Source organism: Eretmochelys imbricata, chromosome 19 (assembly GCF_965152235.1).
Source record: "Eretmochelys imbricata isolate rEreImb1 chromosome 19, rEreImb1.hap1, whole genome shotgun sequence".
NCBI lineage: Eukaryota > Metazoa > Chordata > Testudines > Cheloniidae > Eretmochelys > Eretmochelys imbricata.
Genome location: NC_135590.1, coordinates 16,746,763 through 16,766,583, shown reverse-complemented (window position 1 = coordinate 16,766,583; position 19,821 = coordinate 16,746,763). Strand labels below are relative to the sequence as shown.

At 41.8% G+C, this 19,821-nt stretch overlaps 1 protein-coding gene across 1 annotated transcript in view; it reads right to left on the bottom strand.

Moving 5' to 3' along the window:
* The window catches only part of HIVEP3 (HIVEP zinc finger 3), a 405,815-nt gene that overhangs the window by 82,074 nt on the left and 303,920 nt on the right, over window positions 1-19,821 (bottom strand). Inside the window, exons 6-7 of the mRNA XM_077837918.1 lie at window positions 10,475-16,121; window positions 5,998-6,143 (exon numbers count right to left, since the gene is read on the bottom strand). Coding sequence (XP_077694044.1) covers window positions 5,998-6,143; window positions 10,475-15,586 — 5,258 coding nt within the window. The 5' untranslated portion in view covers window positions 15,587-16,121. The remainder of the gene's footprint in view (window positions 1-5,997; window positions 6,144-10,474; window positions 16,122-19,821) is intronic.

The following is a 19,821-nucleotide window of genomic DNA, read 5'->3' as shown; positions in this document are numbered from 1 at the left end:
CTGCGGCAGCCAGAGAAAGAGGCGACTTTCCCCAGCTCCAGGGCTGCAGCTGCCGGGGAGAGACCCCCCCTCCTTCCCAGCCTCAGCTCTGTGGCTGCTGTGGCAAGAAAGAGAGCCCCCTCCTTCCCAGCCTCAGCTTGGGGGCTGCCGCAGCGGGGAAGAGAGGGCACATCCATCGCATTCGAATGGTAAGATTACTGATTTTAAAATATGAGTTGTGTGCTTTTATTTGTAGAACAAAAAACCATTAATTATTAAGTTTTTTTTATATAGTGCTTTTATCCAAAGTGCTTTACAATAGTTAGCTAATGGTACAAACAACATTTGGAAAGATCATTAAGTGATCCGCTGAGACCCTCAGCAATTTTCAAGTGGTCCACAAAAACTAAAGTTTGAGAACCACTGCCCTAGACTGAAGGGAAACTTTCTCTGACCAAGCAGGCTGGGTTACGCAGATGTGTGAACCACTTTAATTACAATCCCATCTACAAGTTTGCAGCATGGGGTCTGGAAAACAGCACTGCAAGGCAGAGTAACTTGCAGTTCAACCCTGGGAATTTCTGGGGAGCAACAAGTTTGAATCTCATCTAGTCCTCTAATGATTTGCATTGTACTAGAAAGACAAGGCAGTGGGTTTTGAATTCTTTCAATTAGACATTTAGTCTGTTCAAGGGAGTGGGATGGTGTTTTTAGATTGAAATCATAACCTTGATTCAAAGGACTTCAGGGTTGATGACACTACAGCCATCAGTGGTGAAGTTTTAGTAAAGAGGCTGGATGAAGGAATTAGAACAAGAAGAAGAGTGATCCTAGCAAGGGCCTGAATGCTGCTCTGACTCCCCCCAAATCAACCACAACAAGTCTCTAATGCAAAATGAACCCAGACAACATTGCCCTTACAACCAAAGATGTGCAAAAATGAAATGTGATGAGGGTAATTCTTCTTTCACTTATACCAGTGTAAATCAGAAGCAATTCATCTGAAGTCAATGAAATTACACTGGTGTAAAACCAGAGTAAATGAGACTAGAATCTGGTTAAACTGGTGGAGTTACACACATGTGCTGGTGTAAATCTGGAGTAACTACAGTGGAGTTTTACTGTTTTAAAAGAGGTGTGAATGAGAGGAGAATTCAGCCCATGATCTTCTCCTACAAAGAAAAATAAAGTTTTACCATTAACAACAACAGACGAGCCAGCCCATTTGTGTCTGCTTTCTTGAGAACGCACTTCTGCCTTCCCCTTTTATAAAGTACCAGTTGTATGCGATAGTCTTGTAGAAGCATAAGTGAAAGCTATCAGTGACTAACCAGTTTAGATCTTAGCATTACCTTCCCCACTGCAATCAACTGGTGCAATGAACAAATAGATGCAGTATTGTGAAAGCACAGAGGGGTTGGCCATGAAACAGTAGAACATATATTGACTGTAACTACTCCCCAGAATATTAGATTTCATCTTGGAAACACTAATGCATAGTAAGCAGGCCAGGTTTCTCCTACCATGACAGACTCCCCTCTTTCAAACCTAGTCAATATCAATGTACAATTTCATGATATAAGATTTCAAAATGGGGACAACACCTGTGAAATACTGAAATGTATTGATGAAGATGATACAGAATCACTGAGGAATCATGACACTGCTCCCAAACTAGCATTGATCCACTAGACCTTTAAAGATCATTTTCATTGTTCCAAATCACTTCAGTGTCTTTCAGTCAAACACCATGCGGGTGTTTTTATTATCTCTGCAAGAAGTATCAGCTGTGGCATGGCCTTTTCATGCAATGGCCACTTGAGAGACACTGTATTAAGAGAGCTAAATACACACAGTGGCAGTCTCTGAGCTCAGAAAAATGAATGACACCAGTTGTTGTACAGTAAGGCCCTTCATAGGACAGGTTTGTGTATGCTGGGTGAAAGTTTGGTGCAGTTGCAGATTCATGGCTGTATATAAATTCTTAAAAAGAATGGGGAGTACTCGTGACACCTTAGAGACTAACAAATGTATTAATAAATTTATTTAATAAATTTGTTAGTCTCTAAGGTGCCACAAGGATTCCTCGTTCTTTTTGCTGATACAGATTAACACGGCTACCACTCTGAAACCTATAAATTCTTAAGAATTTTCAGCATTAAGAGTGAAATCCAGCAGCTGAAACTACTGGCCAAATGGGTTTCAGTTTTGGGGTTTGTTCTCTGAAGTGGAATTAGTTCTGGTTTGAAAGTTCTGATTGACAGCTCTGGGGACAAGTCCTTTGTTCAGCTCCAGGTAAAGTACAGGCAGAACCAGACAAGTTTCACTCATACTCCCAAATAGACCTGAACCCTGACATGGTGAAAAGCATAGGCTGAGATTTCAAAGAAGCCTAAGGAAGTTAGATGCCTAAATCCCAGTAAAATTCAATGGGAGTTGGGCGCTTTGCTCCCTTAGGTTCATTTAAAAATCACTGTCATAGCCCAGACTCTTGTGGCTCACTTAGTTCTTATCTTGTCTTCTGAGGCAGCCAACAGGGGTCCAATTAACGGCCTTGTGGTGATATGAAGAGCTACTTATTAGGGGATGGGCCCGAGACCCAAAACATTTCACACAGTCCACTTTTTGGTCACCACCATGCTGCTGTGATCCAGAGGGGAACATTTCTGTCCCTTAACTTTGGATTTTGAATACAGTCATGAATGAAACCTTCAGGGCAATGTTCAGCATCAACAAAACTTGGGTTCTGAACCAGAACTTCTCTGAAGTTCAAGAGCATTTGGATCTGGAGCTCCAGTTTGGGACCATCTCTGTTAAAAAGTCCCCTGGAGGTAAAATGCAACAAAACCAGCCATCAGCCTCTCAGAACTGCCAGAGAGACATTGTAAAGTATGGCTACAACACTACATGTTTTAAAGTGAGTGACACTGGGCAAGTCGGACTGTCAAACGTGGGGTCTGTAGACTCTCACAGATTCACTGTAAGGTTTGTTTAATTCATCACTCTTGTACTTTAAGATTGGCTAATGGGTAATGGAAATCTTGAGGTATAGCTCTTATTCCCCTGTTCACTAGCCAAGCAATAAGATTCTAGTTAGCAGGCTGGGCAGCAGCTGGGAGGCAGCATTGTAAATGATGTAGTTGTGGGAAGAAGTTGAATGGTGAAGCCAAAGAGTAATAGCAGTATGGAGGGAGGCGAGTGCTGACAGCAGCAGTGAGAATGAGAGAGGAGTCTGAAGAAAGAAAGAACCAGAGAGAGACAAAGAGAGAGCTGGAGTGAGAGAGATGCAACAAGCTCAGCTTTTGTGGGAGCAGAATCTTGAATTGCTTTGCAGTGACTCTCTCCGGTTGACCCACAAGAAGCATTAAAAAGCTCCCAAAAGATCTGCGACCAACCATGGTTGGTTAGTAGGATGGGTCTGGCCAATACTATAGGACCAGGGTGAGGCAAAGAGATGAAGGGGAAAATAAGGGAAAGAGGGTATTGTCCCTTTGAAAAATACACAGTGAGATAACTTCTTTGGGGGAGTGGGTAACCAAATTCTGAAAAATAATCCCAGCAGACTGAGTGTGAAACCACTTATATAGTACTGAAGTCCCTGTGGAACCCTCTGAAGGCTGGTCACTTCACTGGTAGAAAGTGTCCTGAGAAGAGTCACTTTGCCAAGCAAGAATGTAAAGTGTGTTAGGGGCTAATTCGTTCTATATCAACAGCTGCACTGGTATGATAAGACATTGACCACTGAGTGTTCCCATAGTATCTCCGGTGAACCACTTTCCCCGTGCTGACAATCAGAGCTCTGAGCGGAGCCTTTACTCTATAATTTGGAGGTAATATTTTAGCACCCATTTCTGATGTGCTGCATCACTGATTATGCTTGGGAGTAAGCAGCTGTCATCTTCTCTTCTATATACAGAAGTATGGCTTTTTTGGGTCAATTGTACTGCTGTTTTGAAATAAAATGTAAGGTTATTTCAGGATGAGTAATACATTCATTGATGTTATGTTACACAGAGCATGTTAAAAAGAGTTACTTTGTTTTGTTTTTTAAAGAGTGTAAAGTTTTAAAAAATGTGGTTACGAGACTGGATTTCGCTCAGTATTGGGGAACATAGGTCTTTCAATTAAGCCCTGAGTGGGACACCTACAGTTCATTTCCCTATTGTTTAGAGCAGAATTCTCTTAAAATGGGTCACTCTGGGAGAGAGACTCCTGTGCTGATCTGTGTAAAATAGGATGAATTTCAGCCACATCAGATTGTCTTTCTGCTTGATCACAGATGACAAGGTATCTAACTCCCAGAATATAAGTTTCCCTTTGAGATTCCTAGTTCCAAGAGGAACCAGTAATGGAGGTGCTTCATGTGTTTAAAGATAATAACATTCAAGATCATTTGTCCATGCGAAATTCATTCGCTACACAGAAGTAACACCACCATGCCTAAACAAGAGTATTTGCACAGTGTCTTCCACGTGTGGCTTTGCTCCCGTCCCCTAGCCTGCCTTCTAAATCCTGGGAACTCACTTATTCTGAAGGGTGCTAATTAATAAACACTGAGTTGCTAGCCACAGAGTTCAAGATGAGATGTTATTATTTGTTTGCTCTTCTATACCTCTCTGCATGGATCTACCTCTCAATGCCATTGCCTACATCTATGCAAGCTGAGTTGACTTGTAAATTTGATGGCATACGTTTAAGCAAGAGAGGGATTGCTTGAACTGAACCTAATGGTAAACTTTCATTAAGCCCTCTTTTGGTTTACATATTTTGATCCGCATCCCTGACACAACAACGTCTTTTCCAACCAGACAAAACCAAGAGGACTCACCATCTCCCAGCAGGACTGACCTATCCTGCTACAAGCTTCTGAAGGTTTTTTTGCCCCTTTGAAATACATAGGACGTAGGATTCTTAATTGTATCCCGTTGATGTACTACTTGTTAACTGATTTTTATTTTTCAAAACATAATCAGAAATATTAAGCGAGTGCAAGAGAGTGTAATGAATTACCATGAAGTAAGAACAGATTATAGAGCAAATTTAGAGCTTTTGGTTGGAACTACGCTGGTAGCTAAATCAGAGAGTTGGGAGTGAGCCCAAACAAGCATATATAAAGCAATCCTACTGTTGAGCATTTGACTTGTGTAAAAACAATTGGTCAATTGGCCAGTCAAATATTACGAAATAATGTAAAAAATGGTCAAATATTTTAAAGCATTAATTTATTAGTACAGTAACAACAGTAACAAAAAAGAGCAAGACATTATGGTCGGCAGTAGGCTTAGCATTGGATTCTTATGCCTAATTACAAAAAATAAGTTACTTAACCAAGGTACTTTAACTCAGAAAAATACAAAACAATGAAGTTCTAAAAAAATTAAAGAATGACACCATCCAAAAGGTAGGCTACTGCCTATATCAGGACATTCTTGGAATATTTGACAATATTTCATGATGGCCAAATAATAAATAAGTGATCAACTGACATTATTTGACTAGTCAATTGACCAGTTTGCTAAGCCTATGCAATCTATCCTTTCAACTCCCCAGCAAAAAAATCCCAGCATCAGAAAAGATCATTCCAATTCCTTCATCATACACGTAAAACAACTAACAAGAACTTTATTTTGATCTGAAGACTCTGAAAAGAACTAGGAAATATGGTATCATCTCCACTGCAATCCATCATCTCCTCCAACAGAGACAGCTGCAGGAAATATCTGCACTCTTCAGCTGTCTCAACTGAACCACCTGCAGAGCAGTGCTAATGAAGTGCTTGCTAACTTGAAGACCAACTCAGGAAAGAAACTGAATCCAGCCTGAATTATGTATAAATCTCAAGGGTGTTTGGTTTAAGGTGGCTGTAGAAAAATAAAAGGGAACTGCTCATGTCGATCTATACCTGGCCATCCCCTGCTGATATCCACCAGACACCTTTACTGACTTGACTTTGTTTTTACTGATAACTCTTATGCAACAAGCTGTAATAAAAGTCTGAAAACAAAATGAGATACTTACCCGCCTTCAAAGATCTTGATCCTGGCTGGCTCCCCTCTTTTGGAAATGGGAGCCTCTTCTTCTGATTTGCCTCTTTTATCCTCTTCCTTCTCAGCTCTAGTTAAATCTTTTCGACCTTCATTGGAAAGGAGTGAAGGCAAATGAACCTATCTCCCCAAAAGAGCAAAACAATCATTTGTTACATTTCAAATGGCTCTAACAAACACACAGACCATATACACTGGGTTCCCTCAGATAGAGAAGTTTCAGAGTAGCAGCCGTGTTAGTCTGTAGAGAAGGCAACCTACCACATGTGGTACTGACTATGATGATTGTACCTAGTATCTATGACTTACATTTTCAAATATGCTCTCAAATTCTGGATCTTGTCCTCTGTTTGATATGTCTTATTTAGACTGAACTTTTAAGGGTGGGGAATGTCTTAAAGTACCATGTAAATTAACAACAATTTACATATTTTATTGTAAAAACAATAATTATTAACAAATATTTAAGAATTACATCCCTCTTGTAAGGTGGGTCTATACAGTTATCTTCATTTCACAAATCTGAAAACTGAGGCATAGACAGATGAAGTGTCTTGTCTAGGGTCACTCAGTGAGTCAGTGGCAGTCGGGAATAGAAATCAGGAGACCTCTAAACTTTGTATAAACCGATGGTTACTGAAAGCTCTTGGGTGACTTCCTTTCAAGAAGAACAAAGCTAGCCAAGGGCTCGGCACCCCCACCGCCACAAATATAATGCCAACAAAACCTGTTTCTCCTTCTCCCCCGAGAGATTCTAAAAGTGAAGTTTTCTCTTCTTCCCACTGCTAAGCATGAGGCCCTTTGCTTTGTCATACACCCAAGCATAAAGACAGTCACACAGTGACATGCCATTTAGCGGGACTGTAAATCCTTATGTTTACACCATGCAGATTTAAACCTTAGTTCTGTGCTATGTGACTCAATCTGTTCTAAGAAGAGCAAGACTCTGCATCTGGACCTCGTTATGCTACTTCAAGGAGCTCTGCGTGACATTACATTTTGGTGACATGACAAAGTTATGAGTTAACAAAACATTTTCTTTCACATTATCCACAAAGGTTTGAAAGAGCAAGGCAAGTTAGCTTTCACCTGAACTACATTTACTCTGTGTACACAGCAGCACAGAGTGACTTCATTTTGTGGATATTGCCATTTCATGCTCAATGTATCATCCATAGCATTAAACTGTGTCCCAGATGACCAACAGTTTACTTCTTGGGGGAAGGTTGGGGGTGGCTTATGAGAAGTTTCACTATGGTATGTTATTGCAAACTACCATCGGATTACTAGACAGAGGAAGGAAGATCTACCACAGAGAAGTGATATGACACTTGGCAAATCACTTAGGCCAAAGTTTTCAAAATTGTCCACTAATTTTGTGAGTCCAGCTTGAGACACTCAGCCTACATCTACACAGCAAAAAAATCCCCACAGCACTGAGTTTCAGAGCCTCGGTCAACTGACTTGGGCTTCTAGGGCCCATGCTGTGGGGCTAAAAATAGCAATGTACATATTCGGGCTTGGGCTGGTGCCTAGGTTCTGAAAGCCGAGGGTCTCAGAGCCCAGGATCCAGCCCAAGCCCAAATGTCTACATTACTATTTTCAGCCCAAGAGCATGGGCTGTAGGAGCCCAAGTCAGTTAACCCATGCTCTGGGACTCGCAGCTGCGGGGATTTTTCTGCTGTGTAGACGTACACTTAGGGTGCTGAGAACCTAATGAAGTCAGTGGGAACACAGATGATCAGCACCTTTGAAAATCAAACCTTAGATGTCATGATTTGAACATCCAAAGTTAATGAAACTTTTCTGCAAGTTTTCACCTTAACTTTTTCTATGCCCCAGTTTCACCATTTGTAAAAGAACAGTAATAATATATGCCATCACAAATGTAGCGTTAAGCTTAATATATCAATGTTTTTGAAAGGGCAAGATATAAATGGAGAGATGGAAGGCCCTAGACAGATGTAAAATAAATTATACAGTTGCTATTTTGCTATTATTGCATCTCATTTAGAAAGTCTGCATGCTCACTAAGCAGTTTAGTTAGCCATGAAGCTATTTGCAGAGCAGTCTACTCTTGCTTCAAACTTCACCAGCTTGGTAAATCTCCCTGAGACTGAAAAATCAAGCCAAGTCTGAACACCGTATGCAATGTACTACAGCTTACTAGTAACTGACTGTATGTCCCATTGTATTAAAGACTATGGTTTATATTAACTTTTCTATTGTATTACCTGACAATGTATAGTTATATAAAGAGGATTTTTAAGGAAAATAATTACAAAGGTGCAGACTGAAGCCTGAACTTTCAGCCCCTTGACTGAGGCAATTGGAACACAGCTATTGTTGACCACAACTTCCTGGGTAGCCAGGAAACTGTCCCTGGGAATCTTTCTCAATAACATGTAAATGAGCAGGCTTTAGAATTTCACTCCTACTGAACATTTGATTAAAAATCACTTTTTTTCCTCCATTGAATTAAATACGATTTGTGCTAATACTATCCCATTTAAGCAGAGGTTACTAATATAAACTAAGGTAAGCCATTTTCTCAGAAGACACATCAATAAAGCAGCCATCCCAATTTAGTGTGTCCCAGCTGAACACAGTAAACTTAAAAACATATTTTACACATACACAGCACCTTTCATCATGACACATTTAACAAATATATACATACACCACCAGCACATGGTAGCGGCTTTGGAGTGGGATACATATATAAGAGAGAGCACAACAGTGCAGGGAGGTGAATTTTGTAGATACACCAGGGCAAATCCCCTACTCTTGCAAAATGCATCATGACCACTTTAATATCCACTGGGGCTTTCTTTTTAAGGTTTTGGCAAAAAGATCTTTAATCCATTTGGGGGAAACCGCATGTAATGAAATATCTCTGTCTTGAGGATTGAGAGTTGTGTCATCCCTGTCTAGATTTTAACCTATGATTACAGGGAAACCAGATATTTTAAACCTGATGTGTAGGTCATCTTTCCCAGCACAGCCTAAAAACACTACTCTATGTATGTGAGAACCCACAGCCCATGTCAAAGTCAACCGGAGGGTGGGTGGCTCAGCATTTCTCAGAATGAGGCCCATAGTTGGTAATATACATTAAGACTCTTTGGGAAGAAAGATGCAGCATAAGGGTAAAGTATTTGTTATTGTTATTATAACACACATAGTGAGTGTCTCCTGGTTCCTTGAAATCATGTCTTGGGGGTTTCTGCAGGATATTGATGGAACTGCTGAAAAGAAATATGGTAACTCTGGTGTGTATTTTAAGACATATTTATAAGCAGCAATTGCAGCTGACATTACAATAAATTCAATCTTCAGGGTTCATTTTGCGATTCAGAAATAAAACAAACAATCCGGCAATACAAATTGGGTTGAAATGACTACCAAATTGCAAAAATTTCAGAGCAATTCTGTTTGCTAATCTGTATAATAATGACCTGGATTAGGGATTTGTATAATTCGGTATTAACTGAAAATAGTATGTGCTATGCTCTGGAATCCTCCTTCCCCTCCCCGCCACCAAAATGAGGGGGAAAGCACCGTGTGGTAACCAATAGCTTCTCCCAAACCCAGAGGCCCACGTGGCGTCCCACTGCCTTGAGTGGAGCTCTGCACAGTCACCGGGCTCTGCCCGTGTGAAGCAGCTTGCATGACTGTGGCATGGTGGGTTAAGAATATAAAACAGGTTTGTCTTACTTCTTTTAACTCTTTTCAGGGTTTAGGGTCAATTTTACAGAAATATTTAGGCCCTTAAAGATGCAGATAGGCACCTAGTGGCATATAAGGACCAGAGTGAGTTAAGTGCCTAACTCCAATTGATTTTTCAATGGGAGTTAAGTGCCCAAGATGTTTAGGTGCTTTAGTAAATCCTATGACGTGCCTATCTGCATCTTTAGGGTCCTAAATATCTTTGTAAATCTGGCCCTGAGTACTTTTGAGTGTTCAGATACCATGGTGGTGACTGTGGGATAGGTAGGTAGACTTACAGATGGAATCCCATTATCTAAAACATCCGTACCTATACACGAGTTTGTTTTTTATTAACATTTCACAAAATAAAAAAAAATGATAACTTTTATCATTTTTTTTTTTAAAATTGCAATATCAAGGCATCAAGGCAAATATAAGTGTCATCTTTTGTGCTTAGTACTGGTAGTTCAACGTAAGGAGGCGATCGCATACTGCTCTGCTGATTGCCAGACAAGTAGACACAGAATTTTATAATATCCTGCCATAAAGCAGCTTTGCCAATGTCTTTTGGCCAAGAGTGTGTTTTGCGTTCTTACGCACTCCCGTTGTCCCACGGAGGGTAAGCATTCACCAGGATGAGAAAGAGATGCACAAGGAGCCCCTACTAAATTAAGACCTCTCCTCCCTCCATTTCTGCCCCCCGCCCACATAGATAGGAGGAAAGCCAACACTTTTCTTACCTCTGTCATTTTTGGCTTCCTGGAGCTGGACGGCACAAGCCTGCCTGTCTCTGGACGTGGAGCGGTAGCCATGGTATAGATTTCTTTGCACACCTTCTGCTTGGATCTCAGGAGTGAGAGGGCTGCTTTAGTAGATATACCTGGGAGGTTGGGATTATACAAGCTAATGCACCAGCTGGCATACACTGAGGACCTTCCGTCGACTTGCTGGATGTGATTTGGCTTTATGTAGTTTAAATAGCACCAACTGACATTAGTAGTTGTGTGGAGACTGGGGAACTGAAGTACCTTCTTCAGATCTGTACCTTCTCGAGACTTCATTGCACTTTGCGTGACGTCGAAATGAGGCGCTGGGCTCGGAGGATTTGGTAGGGGGTGTTCTGCTAGATCTTTGGAGTCTTCCTTCTTTACTGTTTGCAAAGGTGTCTTGCTTCGGAACTGCTTGCCAGCTTGTGGTGTGTATTCCTCCAGTGCCTCAAAGCTCGAAGCACCTGAATGTGGCAAGGCTGGTGGCATAATACTTGGGATTTCCTTTGGCTCAGACTGCTTTGAGGACAAACTAGGTGGAGTTTCAACCTCAAGTCGGCCTTGGCTCTCTGGCAGAAAGTGAGATATATCCTGCTTTTTCCCCTCCTCTATTGCACTGGACGGCTTCACCACTTCCAACTTTTCTTCCACTTCAGAGACTTCCTCCTCTTTCACTCTTTTCTGCTGCTGTGTTTCCATCGTCAGCTCCAAGCTACCAGCTGGAGAGAGCATCCGCTTGCTTCCACCAACTGTTGACGAGCCTCCTTCCAATCCCAGGACACTTTCTGATGGGGAGGTGAGTGGCATATAGCCCTTCCTTTCTGGTAATGGCAATGGCACTCTGAGATATGGAGTCTGGAAGATGCTTCTTTGATCTTCTGTGATCATCTGTGCCAAATCGAAGCCTATTCCATGAACGTCAGAGCTGCACACCAGGGCACCTTTGGGTTGGTGATCATCGAACTTTGGAAGGACAACAGAAGATGGACTACACTGGGACTGAGTGACTAGGATTTGAGAAAGGGTAGTATACATTGCACTCCCATAGGTTGGCATGTTAGTCTGAATGCGAACGGGGACCACAAGTGATACCATAGGAGCCGGACATGTAGGAACCACCAGCTGAGATGTGGAGACTGAGGCTGAAGGGCTGGTTGTGCTGGTCAAAGGATGTAACCTGCTGTCAGAGCTGTACTCTGTGCATGGAGAAAGGCTGGAGGCTCCTGCTGGTGGAGAGACACTGGATTTGATCTGTGGTAAATGGCCACCAACCTCACTCGGCAACTGGAGAGCAAACGGAGACTGTAGAGGTAGAAAAAATGCAGAAGGGAGCGGTGAGGAGCCTGGGTAATGGACAGGTAAGAATGAAGCGTGCTGCCTATATGGTAATTCTGCTGGATGTGACATTAATGGAGGGACAACGTGAAGCTGGCCTGGGTGGAGAAGAGCCTGCTGAAGAGGAAGTGGTGGTGTCTGAAATATAGAGGGAGGAATCTGTGGCATAGGAAATTGAGCAGAGAGGATGTCGGACACAGTATGAGTGGAGAAGAGCTCTGCAGACTGTCCTGGCTGCGGCAGAAGGTGCTGGAAAGGGAGGAGAGATACTTGTGGGGACATACGCTGTTTTTCATGCAGTGCTAGTTGTGGCATCGGATGATGAAAGACCTGCAGAGCCTCAGAGTATGGCTGGCTGTACACAGGCTGAGGGCTATCTTTTGGCTGACTCTTATCACCATGTGGGGATGAGGACAATGAAGATGTAGGCTGATGGGGCAAACTGGTGGCAGGAGATTTACTGGAAGAAGGCAATAGTTCTTCTGTCTCTTGCCTTCCTTTTGGGGCTGAGTCTGGCTCATGCTCTGGATGACTGGTAAGAGATGCTTGCCTAACCAGAAAGCACTTCCTCCTCTCCTGTGGAGCCGAGGAAACTGAAGGGCCAGGTATTGAAGCAGAAGAGGATGACAAGCTTCCATAGTCAAATGATTTACTACGGGGCTCCGACATCTGAGAAGGATGAGACACATTAGGGGTCTGCTCAGAAGCAGATCTTCGCATTTCCCTGGAATGATGATGGTGGCTCGGTACCATTAACATATGTGAGCCAATGCCAAGGGGTTTAGTATGGGATTCAGAGGGCTGGCTGACAGCCTCGGATTTACTGTATTCTTCACGATCAAATGAAATGGAATGGCTGGAGCCATGGGATATACTACTTTCCTGACTTGGACTTCTCGTCAGGGAGACGGACTCAAAACTGGACTCTCCAGAAGACTGAGCCATTTCTGCCAGCCGCAGCCTTTTCTTTTTTGGCGGGAGTTTCTCGGCAGGAAGTTGGGAGAGAGTTTGGCTTCTCTGAGGCCACTGAAATTCCTCAGTTTTTTCTGGCTCTTTAGGAGGTGGCTCAGGCTCGGTTTCAGGTCTATCAGGCTCTTCAGTGACAAGAATCTCAGGGACCTGGATGTTGGGTTGGCGTACCAGCTTTGGCTGCAGGGAATGAGGTGGCCTATTGTGCTGCATTGCTGGCTGAGATGAGTACTGGGTTAAAGGTTTTTCTTCTGCTTCCAAGCCACTCAGCTGTTCTATAGAATCAGACTTCTCGAAGGAACTTGTATGCTGGATGACAGAGATCTCTTTTGAAGTTTTTCTTCTCTCTTTGCTTTCTGTACTAGAAACTGGCTTTGTAGTTCTGGAGAGAAAGCCAGCACTAACTTCAGTGAGCGGGATGGCTTTACCTGTATCAGCTGGTGACTTAATGGACTCACGGGGTAAGTTCAAAGCAACATCCGATGATGCTGGGTTAGCAAACTGACTTACTGGCCTCATGCTGGATGAGGGAGTTTCAGGCAACTCAAAAGCTGGAGGGTCCTCATCGTCACCAAGGCTCTTCTCTTTTCGTCTTTTTCTGAGTGGAGTAAGCTCTAAACTGGTCCCCAGCTTGTAATGCATCATCTGCGGCCATGTATCAGGATCCACAAGACTTTTCTCAGCTTCTGAAGAGGTATGGGAACTGGAAGAATGAGGCTTTGAGATCTGAAGTTCTGAACAGTAATATTTCTTATGCGCTTCATAATTATCCCTTTTCTTGTAGCGAGCACCACAGATATTACACTCATAAATGAACCCTTTAACTTTCGGACCCTTCCTTGACTTTCTCGTCAGATCACTTTCCTTGATTTCTTGTTCCTCGGCAGGTTTGGAAACGGTTTCTTTGCTTACTGAGCTAACCTCCTCTGAACCATATTCCATTCCCAAAGGTAGCTCAATAGCTGGTTGTCGTTTTAGCATTCGAGGATGTGAAGAAAACACTTGACTGCGGCTTACGACATCAGATTCCATGATGTGGTCATCAAATGAATAACTACCTCTAAAGGTCTGAGGGGAGCTTATAGTGCAGGCAGCAGAAGGCATTGAATGGCTTCTTAGGAGAGGCACTGTCTCTGTGGCACTGTGGGATTGCTGAAGGGATAACAATGATTGTTCAGGCTTAATTTTTTCACCATGAGATGTCAATGATTTTGATGCATTCAACTGGCTACTGGAACCAGACTTGCTGTCAAACTGAAATGGTTCTCTATATGCACCAGACTTTGGAGATTCAATGCTGCTACGTCTAGATAAAGAACTTCTTCTAGGCTTCACACTATCTATTTCACTGGTATCTACAACAGCTTCATTAATTGTAATTAGCTTAGTGATGTGTTCAATAACCTGTGTTCTGGGCACAGACAATGGTACCATGCTAGGCTTATCTTCAGTGGACACGTGTGGAAACCCCTGGGTTGTGGTCGCAGCTAACATTGCTGTCCTTTGCCCAATTCTCCCACATTTCCCAAAAATAATTTCTGCATAAGATTTTGCATTTGTATTTGGTGGGCTGATTTGTTGTTCTGCACTTTCTGATCGCGAGAAGTAGCCTGACTCTGTACTTCCTTTACTGCCAGGGCTAAGGAACGCCTGCTCATCTATCACCTTCTTCCTTTCACTTAATCGGAGTGCAAGCTTCTGTTTTATAGTATGTGTATCTTCCGATTTGTGGCTCAAAGCATGATCAGATGAGGGCTCCACAAACTGCATGTTGTCCTCAAGAGACTGAGACATACTGGAATGGGATAATGAACACCGGTCGTGGCTGGAACCTTGGCTTCCTAGACTATGCAAACTACTAGATAACAGGGTGTGCTTTCGCCGGGGTGATAGTTCTACTGAATGACCTGACATTGCACCTGTCTCCTCTTCTGAATCTGTGCTTTCTCCTTCAGTAGGTTCTTCAAATTCCTCCCCACCGATCCTTTCCATTTCCAAACTGGAAGGATATATCTCTGCTCCAATTCCTGAGGCCAGCCCCGCTTTTATTCTATGAGCATGAGACTTCCTATGTTTATACAAATTGCTTTTAGTCTTAAAAGAAAAGCCACATGGAATGCAAGGGTATGGCCGCTCACCTGTGTGTGATCTGATATGTTTCTGGAGAACACTTGGCTTTGCACAAGGCCTACTGCAGTACTGACAAATGTATTTGCCTGGCTTCTGCGGTTTCTTCTCCTTCTTGTGCACTTCCTCAGTTTGTTTTAAGGAAACTTGGGAAGGTCGAGGGATATAGACTTTTTGAACGGATGGCATGTCCTCTCCAGGAAGGATTGGTGAATGGGAAGGTATGAGCTGGCTGTGATGAGAATGAAGCCCAGGTGACGAAAAAGAGCCAGAAGGACCCGGTCTTACTGGATCGACTAGCTGCCATGTGGGCCCTTCAAGGATCTGCTCTGGTTTTCCAGGAGACATAAATGCTGGTGACAGTGAATGCTGCTGAAGCTGTGAAACGTGGGGAGCGTGCTCCAAAGAGGAATGCTTGGGTTGCTTCTGACTTCCAATTTTCTCCTGAGATTCCTCTCTTGGAATTGGCAAGGAGCCAGAAAAGTGCTGCAGCGATCTGATATCAAGAAGAGGGGTTGCTTGTGAAGACGTAGAGCTGCCCTGATACGTAGAGGCAGATGAAATACTGGAGTGGAAAGCCTCTCCTTTGGTAAGCCTCTTTCTGGGACTTTCCTCAGCCTTTTTTGTGCTTTTCTGGCTTTGTTCAGGATCCATGACCTTAAAGGGTCTTTGAATGCTATTTTGGGCAGGTTTTGGCAGGCTTCATTTATGAATAATAAAGGTCTCCTCTGTAGATTCCCTGCTTTGCCTGCATTTGCTATGAAGCTGGAGCTACCAAGAGATGGTTGTTGATATAAGATTTTACTAAAGTATCACTAGTTGCTATTTGATTCAAAAAAATGTTTCAGGGTCAATAAAGTTCACATTGGTAATGCATGACAAACTACTTCAAAGAGAGAAAACTGTCCAAAACTTTTAGTCCAAATGTTTTCCTTGTGAACTTGGTTAAGGCTTTAAATCTTGCCATTTTATTTCAGTTGACAGTGGCAAGCCTTCAAAGTCAAGAAGCAACCCACAATGTGTCTCTTGTTTGTTATGCAAACCTTTGAAAACTTGAGACTTTAGTGCTCATCACATAATCATCGTTTTCCTTTACAAGGAAAATAACACTGAATGGTGTGTGTTCCCCGTGTCTTCCTGCTCTTCCACTTTTGAGTTCAAAGGCCTCGAAAAAGTATTCCCCACATTTCTGTAATCACATTAACCAAGACACAAATTACTGCAGCATTCATATTTCACCAATGAAATACTGTTATATTTTTATAGAGGATAACAAACATTCTATACAAAAGAAAATTCATAATAGTTCAACTAATTCTTACCATTTTTAACGTTTTGAGTGACAATGCAAACCTAAATATTACTGCTGTGAAAACGCAGGGATCTACTCTCTCTTCAATACATGCGTACCCAGGCACTGTAACAGTAACTGAAGCTAGAGGGATACAAACAACTTGAAATCTAGTCACAGTATTTTTAAAAAAAATGAGTTAAAAGTCATTTCAGATCTTACACCTGCTTGACTTCTCCCACAACCCCTGCCAATTTTTATAGTTTTATAATCACATTTTCCTACCTAATTTAATGGACTATCCAAAGAAAACCATGGAACTAAGTACATACAAAGTGTTACCAAATGCACCAAGTAAATACACTGAAAAACAGAGAACAATCTCTCTCCTTCTAAGTCTCTTAATGTTGCAATAATCTTAGGTGTCACTAGTAATAGCAGTACGTAAAAAAAATCATACAGAATATGGTTTTCTTAAATTGCTTGTGTCCCTTTAAGTAAACTCCCTGAGTTTATCATTTTTTTCTAATAGATAATGACATGGAGACTTATTTTAGTGCTGCTCCTGTCAGATGCCCATATCTCAAATATGGGGTTGCTCACATTGGCACTGTGTGCGTAAATGCTAGGTTTATGGGCCTACCATTTTAACAACCCAGTGTGGGCTTGGGATGTCCTGTTTACATGACCACATTTGAAAACAGAATCCTTGACTGGTATACCACATTCTCAGATCAGTATACATTATCATAACTGTCATTCACACATCATCTTTGAGAACTACTGTGAGATTAAAATTCAGAACAGTAGGACACCTCACTTGTTTTTTTGTCATTACTCTAGGCACCTAAACAATATAATTGCCATGCTTTTCATATTCCTAGACATCTCTCATATCAATCAGACTCCAATATTTAGCTTGCTCTGTTGCTGACGGGCCATTGCCACTGCTCTCAGCCTCTCCAGTCCTCTGGCTGTAATTCACAATGTATTGATTTCCAAGTGCATGGACTTATCTGCCAGGTGTGCGGGCACGTGGCAACAGTGAACGGCAACTCCCAGAAAGAATCTTTGGAATTTCAGCACCCTGCAATGGATACCTGTACATGTCAATATAAGAGAGGAACTTAGCTTTGTGAGCTTTCAGCATGTTAAAGGACTTAAAGGAATAATACAGCTGTTTTGGAGCATGTCTCTGAGACTCTCTCCAGTCACTGGAGTTAATTGCATTAACGGTATTATATCACTTTTTTTTAATCATATGCATAGGGGTTACAGTTCTCTCCCATCTGCAATATCCTTATCTAGAGCATATTCTGAATATGGGGGCTGCAATTTTCAAACCTGAGTGCCTAAATTTAGTCACCAAAATAAAAAGTCTGATTTTCATTTCAGAGATGCTGAGCACCCATAACTCCAACTGAAGAAAGTGGGAGCTCAGCCCTCTGAAAATCAGGTGAATTGGTTATATAGGGCAACCCACTTACAGTGAACTTGGATATGAGACTCTGTTAACCTGTTGTGCCAGTCAACAAACAAAAGCTTTTAAGGAGAATAGGAGAGCTTCTTAGAGGGATGGAATGGAAGACAGCCAGTGTCTTGTGAGAAAAATTGGATTGTGTCTCTTAAGTAGGAACAACTGGCAAGTACAATGTTGTGACACACTGTACCTCAAAATAATACCCTGTAACAACCATATTCACCACTTTTATATGGGGTTATGATATATTTTGTACGAAGTATGCCTTGTGTGGTATCATTTGAAAAGTCGTAATTTGCTGAACATTGTTGTCCTGTCAAAATTTGTGCATCAACATTGTATATGGAGATATGAGATTTTGTTATAGGTTTGTTCTTGAAACATACTGTGAGTCTGGGAAACACCCACAGACTAACCCCTCAGAGGTAACAAAGGACAGTAAATAAAGGCCTTGAATGTCAAGCTGCACATATATAGAAGGTGCAAGCAAGAATCTGCAATTCATATGAAGGACTGATTGTAGGGCAGGTAGCCAATCGGACTGCCTAACCCCATGACACAGCAAGGATTGTTCCAGTACGAGGAGTTGGGGTATAAGAAGGCAGAACACACTACACCTAAATTACCTCTCCTCCCCTCACCTCTACTCACAGAGCAAGATCGTCTGAAAGACAAAGAAGCATCATTGAACTAGAGGAATGGTCCCAGGCTGTAAGGGGATCCAGCCTGCAAACTAAGAACTATGCACTGTAAACTGCCTGCAGCATCTGGTGTGATGAGAAAGTTGCTTGCTTCAAATTTTACTTATCTTGGTAAAGTTTAGGAATTAGATTGTAATTTTATCATTTTATTTCCTTTTGTAACCAATTCTGACTTTTTATGCTTGTATCACTTATAATCACTTAAAATCTATCTTTCCATATGTGACATTATCAGACTGGAATATGACCATGCAAATCATTGTTTCTACCACTGTTATATAATTGCAACAAATCTTATACAAAGTACGATGCATGGCCTGAAAGGGTTAAGCATCCTGCAGGATAAAGGACCCAGATCCAAACTTTAGAGACATGTTAGAAAAGTATGTGAATGGTAATTAGGGCCATTCCATGGCAGATAGGCTAGAACTTTGAAATGCAAACCTATATTGTTAGACGTTAGAGGTGATATTAATTGTATGTGTGTACACATAGCTTGTTAGAGGTTAAAAGTGTAGTCAAACAGTCCCTGTCTATGCTGTATTCTGTTAATTAAGAGATCAAAAGGAAATATTAACATTTAAATTAATTGTAAATATAGTGATATCAATGTATTCACCTCTCTTTGAAATGTACAGCAAAACACCTGTGAGTGGTGGAAAACAGGCAATTGCCTTATGTTAATCCATGTAGCTAATTACTGGTGATGCTTAGGAAACAGGTCTACTTCAGAGTCTCTATGATTGCCTATTGTTCACCTAAGGACTTCAAGCTGTCAAAAGAAGGCCTGAAACTGCATAAAAACCTTTGGGTCCTGATCCTTATCTCAGATCTGCTTGATGCGTCATGCAGTGAAGCTTAAGTCATAAGACTGAGATTTCCAATCCTATCTGCATCACCCTGATTATGAACATTGGACTATAACCTATGGACTAATCCTGAAAGAATTCTTTGCAACTACAAAGCTCATCATCTCTACTATGAATCTGATCTCAGAACTGTACTCATGCCTGTATGTATTCTGATCTTTTAACCAATACTCTCTCTCTTTTCTTTTTTAATAAATTTTAGTTTAGTTAATAAGAATTGGCTGTAAGCGTGTATTTGGGTAAAATCTGGAATATTAATTAACCTGGGAGGTAATGTGTCCAATCCTTTGGGATTGGTAGAACTTTCTTACATGATGAATAAGATTTTCAGTAATCCTCATCATATTTGACTTGGGTGTGGGGGTTGAGGCCTGAGGCTGGGTGGCTTTAAGGGAACTGTGTTGTTGGCTTCTGGGTAACGAGCAAGGTATTATAGAAGCTGTTTTGTGCTGGCTTGGTAAATCTAAGGATTGGAATATCCACCAGCTTTGGGTATTGTCTGCCCCATTCTTTGTAGTTCACCCTAATTGAGTAACCTCAGCGCGGCT